At 48.5% G+C, this 16,185-nt stretch overlaps 2 protein-coding genes across 2 annotated transcripts in view; one reads left to right on the top strand and one right to left on the bottom strand.

Annotated features, from left to right (window-relative positions):
* Positions 1–15,498, top strand: part of rnf38 (ring finger protein 38) — a 36,160-nt gene extending 20,662 nt beyond the window's left edge. Inside the window, exons 3-12 of the mRNA XM_064344338.1 lie at positions 3,979–4,172; positions 4,646–4,907; positions 5,119–5,295; positions 6,024–6,197; positions 6,830–6,991; positions 7,100–7,203; positions 8,274–8,358; positions 9,708–9,829; positions 10,142–10,241; positions 12,178–15,498. Coding sequence (XP_064200408.1) covers positions 3,979–4,172; positions 4,646–4,907; positions 5,119–5,295; positions 6,024–6,197; positions 6,830–6,991; positions 7,100–7,203; positions 8,274–8,358; positions 9,708–9,829; positions 10,142–10,241; positions 12,178–12,240 — 1,443 coding nt within the window. The 3' untranslated portion in view covers positions 12,241–15,498. The remainder of the gene's footprint in view (positions 1–3,978; positions 4,173–4,645; positions 4,908–5,118; positions 5,296–6,023; positions 6,198–6,829; positions 6,992–7,099; positions 7,204–8,273; positions 8,359–9,707; positions 9,830–10,141; positions 10,242–12,177) is intronic.
* zgc:113274 (uncharacterized protein LOC552925 homolog) overlaps positions 6,887–16,185 on the bottom strand; it is a 36,842-nt gene continuing 27,543 nt past the window's right edge. Inside the window, exon 4 of the transcript XR_010331357.1 lies at positions 6,887–6,897. The gene's annotated coding sequence lies outside the window, so the exon portion shown is untranslated. The remainder of the gene's footprint in view (positions 6,898–16,185) is intronic.

The raw sequence follows: 16,185 nt of genomic DNA, 5'->3' as shown, positions 1-16,185 counted from the left end.
ATCATATTTACATATGTTATATTATACGCTTATGCCTATGGCAGTATTAGATTTTGGTCGAACAGTCAATGACTTGACTTTTCATGAGGTCCATGAAATTCTTATCCTCAAACTCATTGGATCTCATGATAAGTATAGTCTAATTAAGCATTCTTCAGCAAACAAATTGTTTTCGTGAATTTGTTTTAGGTTGTAGACGTCCTGCTTCAATGCTAGTCGTGCGTGCAACTTAACTGGTGGAGGCCCTGAAACGTTTTTTTTCACTTTTGGCCGAATTTGACCGTTAAAAAATTAATAAATAATTAATCTTGCCTTTCAGGGCTTCTGTACGAAACCCTACACTATTATCCGAGGCTTTTTTGCATCTCCAAAAAAACAAAATTGAAATGAAATTTGAATATCCTAAGTCTTCTAAGCCTTCTTCCTCCTCTTCCTCCTCCTTAGGGGTTTGCTACTTTTTTTTAACACTGGCAAATAACACCACTCTGTAAAGCGACGTGTGCAACGTTACCCATTCTGCTAAGCAGGGGCTGTGTTTGAGGCCGCTGAGCGCTGTGCTTATTTTAAAAGCGAATCGAAAGGCTTTTGCACTCCAGACTCTCGCTCGGCACGCCGTTAACACGCTGTCATTTCCCCCCGCCTCCGTACCGCGCCCGGTCCAATCATCGCTCGGTAACGCCATTGGCTGAGAAGAGAGAGAGAGAAAAAAAAAAAAAAAAGATGGCAAGGAATTGCTATTTATGCTCGCGCTGATTTTGCTTGTGTAAATTAAAAGGACCAGGAGTGATTAAGCTGGCTGCCTTGGCTTTGAGAACCGTGTTGCATACCGCCTAGTGAAACGAATTGACCTACATATCCTGATGTGGGCTACATATCCTGAGGGGCGACATAGCTCAGGAGGTAAGACCGATTGTCTGGCAGTCGGAGGGTTGCCGGTTCAAACCCCGCCCTGGGCGTGTCGAAGTTTCCTTGAGCAAGACACCTAACCCCTAACCCCTAACTGCTCTGGCGAATGAGAGGCATCAATTGTAAAGCACTTTGGATAAAAGTCCATTTGCCATTTGATGTGTATCATATTATGACCTTTATATTGTGATGTAGTCTCTGTGGTGGGGTATGCAGTATGTAGTCAGCCCCCAAGTTCTTCATCTTATATACGTATAGAGCACCTCGCTTCAGTTCTTCTTATTGTTGGCATCTCTCTCTCTCTCTCTGCCTCTCTCTCTCACTCTCTCTCTGCCTCTCTCTCTCTCTCTCACCCCGCCCCCTCTGTGGGCCGCACTATATGTCCCTCTTCTCTTTTTCTCTTTTACGCTGTCATTTTCTCTCTCAGTCTCTCACTCGCTCTCAATTTCAATTTCAATTTCAAAGTGCTTTATTGGCATGACAAATATAGGCACTTGTGTTGCCAAAGCAGTGGTTATAACATACAACTATATACAATTAATCCGTTATATAAAAAAAATAAAATAATAAAATAAAATAAATAAAATAAAATAAATATATACAAAAATATCAGTAAGTGATGTTAGGTGTGTGTGTGTGTGTGTCTGACTATCTGTGTGTTATGTGCATGAGTGAATACTATGTGTCTGCTTGTACATGTGTATGCTGTGTGTAAATGTGTGCATGAGGTGGTCACACATTGTCCCTCAGAGTATGGCAGGAGAACACAAATTGTGCTGCTAATATGCAGCAGCCTTTTTCTTCTCCTAATAGGTAGGGTAATCTATCGTCATTGGGTATATCATTGAATTGGGGACATTTCTGGATTATTTTTTGGTAGAATTTTTGGCGAATTTGGTCAAATTTTGTGCATTCCATTAGGAAGTGTTTTTCAGTTTCAATTTGGTTGCCTTTGCACTGTTGGCACAATCTTTTTTCTTCTGGCAACCATGATTGTCTGTGCCTGCCAGTTTCTATAGCTAAGTGGTGCTCGCTGAGTCTGTACCTCGTCAAGGTGGTTCTCAGTTTTTTGTCAGTAACTGTGGTCAGGTAGTTCGCTACAGCATACTGTCTTTTTAGGGCCAAATAACATTTCATTTTACTTTGCAATTTTGTTTTAGTTTCCCAGTAGGTTATATAATTGTTATATATAATTGCTCTCTCTCATTCCTCAGCTAATCACCTCAGCGTTGGCTAATTCGGATCGATTTAACGTGCATTATAGTACACGGCAACGGTCTTCCTTGGCCTTGGTGTTTGCCCAAATGCTAAAACGACGTGAGTATGTGCGGTGACGTAAGGGGGTGCCATTAAGGCTTCCCCCCCACCCCGTTCCCCGTCCTTCCTGCGTTTGTCCCGTGGAGCGCCGTGCCCCCCTGCCTCCCCCGCTCCCTCCCCCCATCCCAAACGCAGACAGGGGGGGCCCGTCAATGTTTCATGTTAATGGGACGCGCCTGTCTGGGTGGGTTTGGGTGGCTGTCGACGGGGCTGGGCGGAATAACGGGGCGAGTACTGTAACTACCCCCGGGGCAGGTGCTGTGCCCCCCCCCCCCTACCCCCCCCGTGCAGAAGTTTCGCCCCTCACCCACCCACGGGGTGCCAATCAACTGGAGTCCTCGGTCTGCCATTAGCTGGGTTGTTCACATTTACCCCCTGGGCTTTGATTCCTGTGTGTGTGTGTGTGTGTGTGTGTGTGTGCGTGCACGCCTCTGTGCGTGTGTGCATGTGTGAGTGTGTGTGTGTCTTTGTCTGTGTGTGTTTTTGCGTGTGTCTGACTTGGCATCCGCATTAGGCAGAAAATAAAAGCTGTTGTTTTTAACATTCAGAATGACATACGTTTTTACAGTTGCATGCTTCGCTATCAAAGACAGCATTATTTGATGATAAAACATTTGCACAGGAGAGGCGTGCTCTGGAAACAGCTGAATGAACAGCGATGTGAGAGAGAACCGCTTCTGCTTCTATCTGACTCACTGACTACAGAACCACCATTAGCAAAGCAGTTTACCCCTGCTTACCAAATAGCTGGCTGGCTAACAGACGATCTTAAAACGGTAGCCAAACGTCGTCGCTAACACTAGCCAAACATGGCGTGAGATGCGTACGGAAAATACAGGACACGTTCTGCATTAATGCCACAACAGTAATAAATTCCACAAATAAACATGACACAAGACTGTATCGGGTTAATGGTTTATGTGTTTTACTGAACAGTCCTTAATACTGTGGGGGCAGGGGAATTGTTGAGGAGTCATCCATCCCTTTGTCTCCGCCCCCCCCCCCCCCTCGCTTGGCACTCGTGTGTGAGTGTGAGTGACTGTGTTTGTGTGTGGGTGTGTGATTGTGTGTGTGTGTGTGTGTGTGTGTGTGTGCTCTCTCGCTCCCGCTGTTTCTCCTGAGCGCGTTGCGCCCTCCGTGTCCGCGGCTAAGTTCCCGTCCTGTTAATTAACCGGAAGGCACAACATGGGAAAAGCGAGACTGAGAGACCGCTCACACTTCACCCCTCTTAGGCGTGCGTGTGTGTGTGTGTGTCTGTCTGTGTGTGTGTGTGTGTGTGTCCATATGTGTGTGTGTGTGTGTGTGTCCATATGTGTGTGTGTGTGTCTGTCTGTTTGTGTGTGTGTGTGTGTGTGTGTGTGTGTGTGTGCATATGCGTGTGCGTGTGTTTGTTTGTGTGTGTGCGTGTGTGTGTGTGCATATGTGTGTGCGTGTGCGTATGTGTGTGCGTGTGTGTGTGCATATGCGTGTGCGTGTGCGTGTCTGTGTGTGTGCGTGTGTGTCCGTGCGTGTGTGCGTGTGTACGTGTGAATAATTGCACGCGGTATGATTATTTGTAGGTGTTCGCTGAAGGAACAAAAGGATTCTGTTTCTCAGAATCTAAAGCCAGAAATGTGCGATGTGTAGAAATGCATAGGCGTGTGTACGCGTGTGCGTGCCTGCGTGCGTGTCGCTAACTAAAATAGACAGGGAGTGTTGGTGAAGCCGGTGACGGTGGAACGTGACGCTAACGCCGTGACTTCTTTCCCTTCGCAGAGCGAGGACAGCCCGAGCCCCAAACGCCAGCGCCTCTCCCAGCACCCGGTTCTGGAGCTGACCCCGGCTCCCCCCTCCACCCCCTCGCCCCCCATGCGCCCGTGGGAGCTGCCCCACAGCCGCCGCCCGCACCCCCTTGCCCACCCGCACTACCCCCCCGAGCGCTGCCACACCCCCGCACGCAACCGACGCAGGTGAGCATGGTGCGGCGGGGGCCTGTTTGTGTTCTCACGGAGAAGAGGATATTGGGATATGTAGTCTTGTTTTTGAGTGCATTGTTTCTTGGTGTTCGACCTCACTTGGGTTTTTTAAATTTATATTACCTTGGATGGAGGGATTGATGGGATATGTAGTGCTGGCTTTAAGTGGAGTGGGCACATTTGCTCTTCCAGTCATTTACTAGTGGTTTAGTCTTTTAAGTGGAGAGGATTATGGGATATGTAGTACTCTTCTTGATTTGAATCAGGGCCTGGTGTTCTAATTCTCATTCAGTGGGACTTTATTACTCTTCAGGAAGGGTGGGACTTGAACCGGGGCTTGGTGTTCTGGCACGCATTCACTGGGGCTGCATTACCCTTAAGGAAGGGAGGATGATGGGATATGTAGTTCCACATAGCGCTGTGTTGATTTTGTCAGCAGTGGTTTTAATCTGCCTGCCCCCCCCCAGCCCCCCAGTGAGGCGCCAGAGGGCCCGCCGAGACCGCCTGGCCCGCCACCACCTCGCCCACGGCTCCCCCGGCAGGGGGCAGGACGAGAACTACCGCCACCCGCCCCACCCGCACCCGAGCTACCCCTTCGGCCAGCCGCCCCCGCCCCCGGGGCTGGAGGAGCCCCGCGCCTTCCACCCCCCCACGCTGTCCCCCCGCCTGCTGCACCCCGCCGCACACCCCCAGCAGCAGAGCGCCATGGTGATGGACCTCCACGAGCAGGTGAGTCGTCCCTCTCCTGGTTTGGCTTTTTCGCGAGAGCGAAAGCGTGGAGTTGCGGGTTTAAATCCGGCAAAACTGTGGCCTACTTTTCTACTCTCCGGCTTGAAACAGGGCCCTGTTCCATTACATGAGGGCGGGCCTGCAGACGTCACGGCAACCCCTGACCGCCGCTCCGACTGACCGCCTCCCCTCCGCTTCCTTCCCTCCTCAGCTGCAGCAGGGCACGGTGCCGGTGTCCTACACGGTCTCCCCGGTGCCCCCCCACGGCCTGCCGCCCCCCCTCTGCGCCGGGGGCCAGCTCCCGGGCTGCTCGTCCCAGCAGCAGGTCCCCGGCTGCTCGGTGGTGTTCAGCGGGCAGCACTACCCCGTGTGCAGTGTCCCGCCGCCGGTGAGTATACCCCCTAAAGACCCCCCCTCCAGATCCTCAGCACCTCACACTACCGGTCAGCATCTTCAAAAACAATCCCTCAGTCAATCTCAGCCCTGCACGTCCTGTTATCTGGCGCCCTCTAGTGGCCAACAGCGATACATTTTTTTAAACCTCCCTGTCACGGTGTGGTACTGCTAAATGGAAGACTGAAGCTAAGCGAGCCGCGTAGCGCAAAATGCCCGCCTCAGGCGAGCGGCTCTGTGCGTTTCAGCAAGCTCGCGGACTGGGCTGAAGAGTCGTGTAGCAGTGACCCCACTCTAAGATGGTGTGCTGTAGAGGCGTTATTTAGAACGCACACTAGTAGAGGTGACCCTCGCTGTTCCGTGCTCATTTTGCTTTAGCAGGGTGAAATATTGAACTTCCTCTCCCACCTCATTATCTCTCTCTTTATGTTTACTGTTATTTTCTGGTCTATGCTATATATATATAGCAATGTCCTTCTCTCATTCTCATGTTTTTTCTCACTTGTACTTCCTCCTTTCTTTCTCTCTCTTTCCCCTCTTTTTTTTCTTCCTCTCAAACTTTTTGCAAACTTTTTCTGCGAAGAAATATGTGAACGCATTCCAGGAGCCGCGGAGGTTCCAGATGGTTCCGGGGGTGTACGGATAGGTTCCCGAACTGTTTTGTGCGATGGGGAAAAGAGGCTTAGATGTGTCTCTCCCCCTCTCTCTCTCCCTCTCTCTCAGATGCTGCAGGCCTGCTCCGTCCAGCACCTCCCCGTGCCCTACGCCTTCCCCTCCCTGCTGCCCGGCGAGCCGCCATTCCTGCTCCACCCGCCCCACCACCTCTCGCACCACCCGCCCCACCACCTGCCCCCGCCCGGGCAGTTCGTGCCCTTCCAGGCGCAGCAGTCCCGATCGGTGAGCGGCGAACCCCGGGTTTGGGGGGTGGGCGGGTATTGGGCGGGCGGGCGGGCGGGGCTGGGGAGGGGGGCAGCGAGTCAGTCGGTCTTCTGTACTCCATATGGGTCTATTTTTTAGCCTTTGTGGCACCAGGTAGAATCAGCTTCGAGCTTGGCTATCGCTCGCAGTGATCTGGGGTATGACAGCACAAACGCAAAGGATTATGTGCTAATGGCTTTGCGATGGGTGTCCCATGTTTGGCCTAAAAAAAAATTTGCATCTCTTTAATGAGGCATAGCTAGGGTGTAATGTCGGCAATGTAGTATATTGCTGAGGGAACAGGTCTTGCAGCTCAGAGGTTGCAGGTTCAAATCCAAGGTGGGCTATTGCTGTTGTACACTTAAGCGAGGTACTTAACCTGAAGCTCTTCGGTTGAATATACAACTGAATAATTGGATTGTGTTAAAAATTGTTAGCTGAGAAAGAAGCTTTGGTTAGAGCTGCTAAATGCCTATAGTGTAATCTAATGTAAGAACAGCTAGAGATGCATTGTGATCCTTGTCTTGATCCATTGGTGAAATAGCCTGTGCAGTGAAGTGTCATTCAGTTTGTTCCACACTCACACCTGCGCGTTCTCCTTCCTGCCCCAGCCGCTGCAGAGAATCGAAAACGAGGTGGAGCTGCTGGGAGAGCACCTCTCGGTGGGCGGGGGGTTCAACTACGCCCACTCCGGCCACCCCGGCTCCCTGCCCACCTCCACCCAGCTCCAGTTCCTCTCGCACGACCCCCTGCCCCAGGAGCTCTTCGGAGTGGTAAGGCCCCCGGCGTCCGGGGCGCGACGAAACGCCGCCCCTCCCCCCCCCCTTCCCCCTTTCTCGGGGCGGTAACGCCTCTTTGCCTCTTTTCCCCCCCTAAAACAGCCGTACCCCCAGTTCATGCCTCGGCGGATCACGGGGCGACGGTACCGCTCCCAGCAGCCGCTCCCGCCCCCGCCGTACCACCCCAGCTTCCTGCCTTACTTCCTGTGAGTAGCCCCGCCCCACGCCAGATGGTGTTTAAACATAACATATGCACTTTAACCTGTGCATTTACACTGAGGAGTTCAACAGAGACTAAGAGACTTACACCTCTAACACTTTATGCAGGTATTTATATAGTTATTTATATAGTAAATAAATAGCCTATGTTACTATATAGTTATATAGTAGCATAGGCTATGCATTTTTAACCTATGCATTTGTGAGGTCACAAATATGTGATTAGAATGTTCTTAACTGAACATTCTAATGGTGATGTAACAATCACTACTGGTAATTGAAGGGAATGGAGTTCTAGAACACTGACTTAAGATTTTGTGATAGAAACATTCTAATAAACATACTCATCGAATGGTTAATCTTTGTATTACCAGTGTTTAACAGCACATGCATTATTCTTTTGGCCAGAGCCACTGGCACAGTGCCTTTCAAGACAGCTTTTCAAACCACTGTCTGATCTATTATCAAATTACCTTTGATTTCAACAGTTCTGTTAATTTTGCTAGATTTGTCCCTACATTCCATTAATCGGAAAGAGTCATAGTTATCTTAGCTTGCAAGACATCCACCACATCCAGTTACATTTTATCTCATTATTAATCCCCTAACAAATTAAATGGGTGAATACAGTAGCTATAGAGATCTCTGGGTGGTCAGCAGAATTAATTCAGGGAAAATCGTGGCCCTGATTATTATAGTTTTTCAGCATGTGAAGTCTTATCATACTACTTACCGTGATGTCTTATAGCACTGAATGCACAGATAGGTTGACGTCCAAGTGATCAGCTCCCTTTGGAGAGCGTAATCCAGACAAAAAATAGCTTTTCCAGTTTGTTCCTTCTCAAACCGGCCCTGTCCAAACTGGAGAATAATGGCTAACCGGTTCAGCTGTGACACTCTCGGTTTGAGGAAGGAGGAATGGAGCCAGTGGGCAGGAAGTGAGTCCCGCGGGTAACGTCCCGGTCCTTTATCCCCCCCGCTAAAGTGTGGGGTCCCGACAGCGCGGTCACTGTTAACCCCCCCTTCCCCTGCCCCCCCCCCCCCCCCACCCCCCCAGGTCGATGCTTCCCGTGCAGCCGGCCGTGGGACCAACCATCAGCCTGGAGCTGGACGTGGACGATGGCGAGGTGGAGAACTACGAGGTACATTCAATTTTTTCCATTAGCGGTCGAGCCAATACAGTGAAAACGGATAAATGAGACAGCCGCTCAGTCTTTCCACTACAAATAAGTCTTTACAAGTGTTTTATTCCTGTAATGAGACTAATCTTATGTTTTTATATCAAATAGAAAATATTAGCTGGTTAGCTCTTTAATTTGATCAGTTAAATAAGTTCCTCTTTAAGTACTTCAACACAGAACTTATACTACTAATAGGCATGCGTAGCTATTTCTAACATAATGTGGCTAAAGAGGCTAAATAATAATGGTAAGTTGTCAGGTTCGTAGAAGCTCGTTGTTGTAAAAGTTTCCCTAGTTTTTAAAGCAGTGTTTTCCTCAGTAGCTCCGAAGTAGAAGCGCCCCTCCTGCCCCCCTCTCCTTTTATTGGTGTCATTAGACGAACCCTAAAAATAACACTCTCATCAGCAGGAAAAAAAATGAAAATACTTGTAACTGTTTAACAGTAATGATTTTAACAGCGGAAATAATGTTTGCGTTAATGGCTGCACCGCTAACTGCTGGGCGCTAATTCAGCTGGCACGCATTTTTATCCCTTTTGGGCTCACGTTAAACTCTGTTAGGGCGGAATTAACCCTGAACGTTTTACTGCGCGCAGTGAGGGCGGCTAATTAGTTTCCCGGGCAACGCGGTGCATATTTTTAGTTGTAGTCGCTTGCTCGCTGTCCTGCAAAGCCGTGGCACAGGGCCAAATGGGGCGGGGGGGGGGCACATGGGGGAACCCAGTGGTGCTATGTGCCCCTCCCAACATGAAACATAGTTTCCTGCTGATTCATTTCAATGTGCCTGGCCAGAATTGCTTTTGTAAATGTAGACCATTAGTAACGGATAATAATTATGTATGTATATACATATATAGTGCCCTTCAAGGTAATTTTTACACTTGATAAAGATCAGCAAAAAAAGACTGTATGAAATAACTAAGTTTATAAGCATGTTGTGTGTAAAGTGAGAAATTCTAGAAAAATTATATAATTTTATACAAATGCAGTTGCTCATAGAAGGAAATTTAGGAGTGGTGCGGTTTAATTAGATAAAAAAAATAAATTAAGTCTATACAAAAACTATACAAAGTACGGTGAACAACCAGGTCCACAGCACCCGACCAGCTTACTCAATCACTGTCTTATTTTGAAGCGCAACTGTCACCATTTCCTGAACATGAAAAGAATGCACACACCAATGCTAATCAATGAACAGTGGGCTCTTCTCAGCCCCAGATTGATTTCTTTGAAGGAGTGAAGTCTGCCAGTGAAATGCATTTGAGCTGAGGATGAAATAGTCCCCCTTCCTCCCCCCTCCCCCCCCCCCAGGCGCTGCTGAATCTCGCCGAGCGCCTCGGGGAGGCCAAGCCGCGGGGCCTGACCAAAGCCGACATCGAGCAGCTTCCGTCCTACCGGTTCAACCCCAACAACCACCAGTCGGAGCAGACCCTGTGAGTGGCAGCTGCTGCCCCCGCCCCATTTTCTCAGTTTGCCAGAGAGCGGAACCGTGTGACGAAGACGGTCTGTTAAACCATCCTATTGTACCTATTGTAAGGCAATGATGGCGTGTGCCAGGTGCATGGTGTGTATGTATATGTATTTTTGGGTGTATTGTCTCGTTGTAGTGTAAGTGTGATATTACTGTTGCAAGTGTGCGGTGTGTATTTGTGTACGGTGTTGTAATGGTCTGAGCGTGAAATACACGGCGCCGCCTGTACTAGCAGTGTGTGCGTAAGGCGTTAAATGCGTTCTTTCCCTTGCAGGTGTGTAGTTTGTATGTGTGACTTTGAGTCCCGTCAGCTTCTGCGCGTCCTGCCCTGCAATCACGAGTTCCACGGGAAGTGTGTGGACAAGTGGCTCAAGGTGAGTGTGTGGGAGGGGCTTCTGCAGAAAAACACACACACACACACACACACACTCTCAAACCTGCCCTGCTCTTCTGAATCTTCGGAAGACGCTGTTTACCCAAACAGGTTCTCCACCGTACACACGAAACACTTCTCACCTGTGAGCCTGCAGATATGGAACACGACACCTAGGAACGCCGCAGCGTTGTCAGGGAAACGAAGGCCTTTTGTGTTAAAGTGCTCACTTTAAAAGTGTTTCCTGTTCCCGGTGGGGGAAACTCTCGAAGTGCACCCGGAGGCAGAATGCATAATGTCACAGAATCCAAGTTTAGTTTTTGGTAAATGGTAAATGGACTGCATTTATATAGCGCTTTTATCCAAAGCGCTTTACAATTGATGCCTCTCATTCGCCAGAGCAGTTAGGGGTTAGGTGTCTTGCTCAAGGACACTTCGACACGCCCAGGGTGGGGTTTGAACCGGCAACCCTCCGACTGCCAGACAATCGGTCTTACCTCCTGAGCTATGTCGCCCCCAGTTTTTAATGAGGAGTGCGTCATTTCACGGAGTCCGAACTGACTGCGTAACGAGGAGCGTGTAATGGAACAGCATTACGCCACGCGGACATTGGGAGGTGCGCTTCCTGATGGGTTGCGGTTGCTGAGACTTGAATCACTGACACGGGTTCAACATCTTTGCAGGTGTCCCATTCCCAATGGACGAAATGTAACACAGGCGCTACATTTATCAAACAGGGCTTTTGTGCTGACGGAGAGGGCTTCGAACCTGATTTTTTTAAGCAATGTCGTTTTTTTAAAGGGAAAAAAAAAAAAAAGTGGCTGCTTAGTTACATATAAGGTTTAATTATTGGATCTTTTAAATGCTTTAGGCTTTTTAAAAACAATTAATTAACTACCTAATTCAGCTTATTAAATTAAGCTCTGAAGGCTTGTATTAGCATTTTCGCGGTACGAATGAACAGGGATAAGATGTGTCGAAACTGCCTGGTTGTTTTTGTCACTGCACAGTGTGCAGATGGCCTCGGTATTCTGGGTATGTCAAACTCCAGTCAGCCAGCGGATGTCAAACTCCAGTCCTGGAGACCACGCGGTGTCTGCTGGTTTTTTTGGGGTGTCCCCAGTACCGGTGGTTCGTTTAAGTCATCGATCAGCTAAGGAGTCTACAGACCTTGTTTTCAAGGCCTTAATTGGGAGCTGTTTGAAAGGAAACAACAAAAACCCCTCATTGACACCGCGGCCCCTTTGGGATTCGGATCAAGCTCCAGGATTTAAGGCTCACAGGTGTATTTGCATTACATTACAGGATTTAAGGCTCACAGGTGTATTTGCATTACATTACAGGCGTTTGGCAGACGCTCTTATCCAGAGCGACTTGCGCAACTTTTTTACATAGAATTTTACATTGCATCCATTTATACAGCAGGATATATACAGGAGCAATGTTAAGTATATATCCTGCTGTTACTAAAGTAGGTTAAAATACACTGCTCAAGGGTACAACGGCAGTGTCCTAGCTGGGAATCGAGCCTTGGACCTTTAGGTTATGAGACCATCTTCTTTGGATTTGAACCTACGGCCTTTAGGTTAAGAGACCATCTCCTTTGGGTTTGAACCTACGACCTTCAGGTTACGAGACCATCTCCTTTGGGTTTGAACCTGCGACCTTTAGGTTACGAGACCATCTCCTTTGGGTTTGAACCTGCGACCTTCAGGTTACAAGACCATCTCCTTTGGGTTTGAACCTGCGACCTTCAGGTTACAAGACCATCTCCTTTGGGTTTGAACCTGCGACCTTTAGGTTACAAGACCATCTCCTTTGGGTTTGAACCTACGACCTTTAGGTTACGAGACCATCTCCTTTGGGTTTCCGTGGCTGGGCCGCAGGACTGTTCAAACTCGCTCCAACTCCTCTTCGCTCTCTCCTTTCTCTCCCAGGCCAACAGAACGTGTCCGATCTGCCGGGCGGACGCATCGGAGGTGCAGCGGGATTCAGAGTGAGGGGGCGGAGCTCCACACCGCCCCCCTACCCCCAGCACGCCCAGACCCCCTTCTCCTCCTCCTCCTCCACATCTTCAGCCCATACCTCCTCTTCCTGTCTTCTGCCCCCCCCCCCCCCCCCGGGCCTTCCTCCTTTCTGTTGCTTTCAGTGCCGACCCTTCCCAGACATACACACACACACACACTCGGGCACAGCACACACACACACACACACACACGCGCCCACACACACACAGGCGGGCAGGGTCCTACCTTTCCCGCTGCGTGTCCGCGTCTTAGAATTTAGAAAGAATTATCGTGGTCTCCTCAGCTACAAAGCAACAACAGAAACCTTTCCGTGATCGTTTTACTAACTGTGTGATTGGAACTCCAAAGATGATTATTCTTATTATTATACAAGTATTGATCACTATTATGGTATAATTGAATGTTTTCTTAAGGTGTTGTTCTTTTTTTATATAAATTGCGTTATTTTTTTTGTTTTATTTGACTTTTTCTGTGGGTGCACTAACATTCCCTGGTATGTGAGAGCATTATAGTGTGTCTGTATATTTACCATGAAGATTGACTGTGAGCATGTCATTTTTTTCCGTATGAATAAATATATGAAATATATGGCAGAAGAAGAAAAAAAACATAACAAAAAAAAAAAAATGAACAATGTTTTATAAATTGAGAAGTGCAAATGATATCTATATAGCTAATAAGAATTGGGAAATATGGGGTATCACAATTAGCTTCAATATAGCAATCTGTTTTAGACAATTGAAATACTGTGAGATGTGAGGCTGTGTGCAGCGACTGTGTTACACGTACGTGCGTGCGGATGATTTTTCTTGTGAATTGTACGTAGGGCTGGGTGATGCACCGCAACGCTAATTATCGAATGCAATAACTGTCATTGCCACCGTGTTTGTATTGACCTTCTAATAGTGTGTTCCTCTTTGAATTGTACCTGGAGCAGTAGCAAGCATCCAAACTTCAGAGGCCTCCTGAAATGCCTTTGAGGGTGGAGGGTGGAGGGTGTGGGGTGGGGGTGGTGGGGGGACATTACCACAGTTACGTCTTGGGTGTTGGTAAGATGGCCAATCAGCAGCAAGGTCGGACAGCTTCCGTGTGATGATGTATTGTTTTCAACCGCGTAGATACCGGAAGACCTCACTCCTGATTGGCTGTCTTTTGTCTCCGTGGCGATGAGCATTACTGCATTCGGTAATAGTCGTTGCAGTGTATCGCCCAGCCCTAATTGTGTGTGAGTTGTGTGCGCGCGCGTGAGTAAGCGTGTGAGATTGAGCGCCATTGGTCACCTTTCTGTGTTATTTATGCAATACTTGTTCAGTACACTGGTTTTTCTCTTCTCTGAGGCTTCCCTTCCGTATAAGATGTGCAGAGATGGAAGAGGTTTCCCCCCCATTTTAAAACAGCGCTGACCTCCCACTGTCCAATGTCCCCCTCCCAGCGGCAAGTGGCCGAACAGCATCATTCCCTCACCCCCCCACCGCCCCCGCCACCCCCCGTCCCGTCCCGAACGCCCCGACCCTCATTTGTACTGGTCGAGCCCCCAGTCACCCCCCAAGCCCCCCCCCCTCTTGTGACATCTGAAGACCGCGGATTGCGATCGAGGGGGAGTGGCCTTGGCCGTCTGTCCTGTCGGCCCCGAGGCGCTCAGGCGCCGTCGTCCGGACAACACGCACCAACCGGTTAATGACGCTTCTGCCTTCCGAAGCTTTGGATTGGACTTGGGTGGGGGTAGGATTTCGAAGGGCGGGGTTTGAAAATAAGCCCCGCCCTCTTATGGCCTGCAATCAGGTGCCGCTCGCTGGGTTCAGCGCGTTTTTAAAATGACAGGTTTTCCGTTCACTCCGCCCTCGGGCCTGGAGAGAGGGCGGCGAACAGTTATGGAAAGAAGGGGGGGTCAGCATTAGCTTTTCCGAGAAACGAACCACGTTTCCAGGGTACCGCTACAGCGCATTCACGCTGCACAAGCTGGGAATGTTTCTCTCTCGTTATTTTGGTGGAAGTTCCGTTTTTTGACTCTTCTTCCGGACCTGACGTTTGGTTTTCTGGAGGCCAGGCTCAGCCAGCACGTCCTCCTGCCGCAGAAGCTGCCATCGGGGCTGCGGAGAGCTCTCCTCTCTCTCTCTCTCTCTCGAGCCTGGCGCGCAAAACGCCGAGGTATATGTACGTATTACTGTTCTTTTTTCCGCAAAGTGATTACACTTTTTCGCTGCACTAAAGGGAAGCACAAATTCTTCGATAATTGCTGCAACAGCCGCCAGCCAGCTGACACCGTCGCTTGCCCGGGCGACCGCCTGGAGTCCATTTTGCCCCGTCAGCATGGGACTTGTAGTTCTAATTCCGCCACTGGGAGGAGGCCGGAGTATCTCTCTCTCTCTTTCTCTCAGCGTTATGCCCGCCATTTTGTTTGGGTTTGGTATTTTGACGTTCGCTCCAATTAACGGTTCAGGGTTGAGGCTGCAGAAATTTCCACACGGCGCCGAGCCTCGTTAGCCCTATTCCTCACTTGCTTGATCTCTCTCTTTGTGTCACATTGTGTCATTTCTCATCCACCCCCCCTCCATCCACCCCCAGTGAATGCATCTACCAACTCTCTCCACCCCACCTACGCCACTGACCTCCCGCTCTCCTCTGTCTCACTCAGAATGTCATTAGAATAACCAATTCAGATATGAACCCGCAGTGTCTTAATACCAGTTGCCTTTTCTACACAAGTTCGTAGCTGAAAAACCGTCAGTATCCTTTATTCACTCCTCTCCCGTTGAATGTACCCTCCGTCTTCACGTCTCTAGGGGTTAGACAGCCTGCGTGTTACTTTTTTTTTTTTTCCATCATCGTTGTGTTATTGCAATTATATATATATTTTTTTTCTTTCTGCTTGGTACACTTGCAGTTACCTCATTTTTAATATTTATGTATTTTCATAATTTTGCTTAACCAACATTGAGAGCTTTTGGGTTTTTTTTTTTTTTTTTTTGTTTTATTCTATTAAAGTTACAAAACCATCCTTTACCTGGACATTGTAGTGTCATATGTATTATCTGTAACCAAAATCATTCGAAGGCTTGATATAAACTTTTTAACAAAAAAAAAGGAAAGAAAAAAAAAGTTTGTACGTTTTTAATGAAACTCACTAGTAATGCTTTACTAAGTATAGCAATGGATTCATTTTATTCCCTGTGCCCAATGTTTTTGGATCTTAGAGGGTGGTTCAATAATAAATGTATAACGTACACTGACTATGACATGGGTGTTGTCTTTATTTTAAAGTAGTGGCAGTTTACTACTCAAGACTTCGCTTGGAAATTAAAGGTATAGTTCAAGTAGCCACCAGATGGCGATGTAGATGTTTCAGCATTCCTAGTCATCAGCGCTCTCTTGGGCTGTTCCCATGCACGCAGCCAGACCTACGTAATTGGGGATTTGATTTAGGATGGCCATAGGTTAATATGACTGATCCCATTTTTAATTCCTCAGCTCTGCCTGGTGCTTAATTTATTTTTTGCTCATTCTGCAATTTCAGATCCTAAGGTTCTAAAAATGTTCCTTTGTTGGCATGAAATTAGCAAATGTTCCCAAAGCATTCATCGGCACCCAAATGAAAAACGAGCTGTGTAGCCTAACGTGTCCTCTTCCCTGTCTCAAACACTTTCACGCAGGCTATGTCATGTGTTTGGTTTAATCTGTCTTGGTGCTATCGCAGCCCTAGAAAGTATGCGCTTCCGTGCACAGTAATCCTCTCTGAGGAGTCTGTCAGCATGCGCTAGCTTTGCTACCTCTGCTACACCGTCTCTGCCTATAACGAGGCAGCCTGGGAGGCTCTTGTCTCCTGGTCTAAGCTCCCACAACAGAGATTTTCTGCACAGGTCCACCCACTGACACCAATCTATAGCACTGTTTATACCGGAAGGCAAACGCCACGGCGGA

Source organism: Anguilla rostrata, chromosome 7, assembly GCF_018555375.3.
Source record: "Anguilla rostrata isolate EN2019 chromosome 7, ASM1855537v3, whole genome shotgun sequence".
Lineage (NCBI taxonomy): Eukaryota > Metazoa > Chordata > Actinopteri > Anguilliformes > Anguillidae > Anguilla > Anguilla rostrata.
This window is presented reverse-complemented; position numbering and strand designations above follow the sequence as displayed.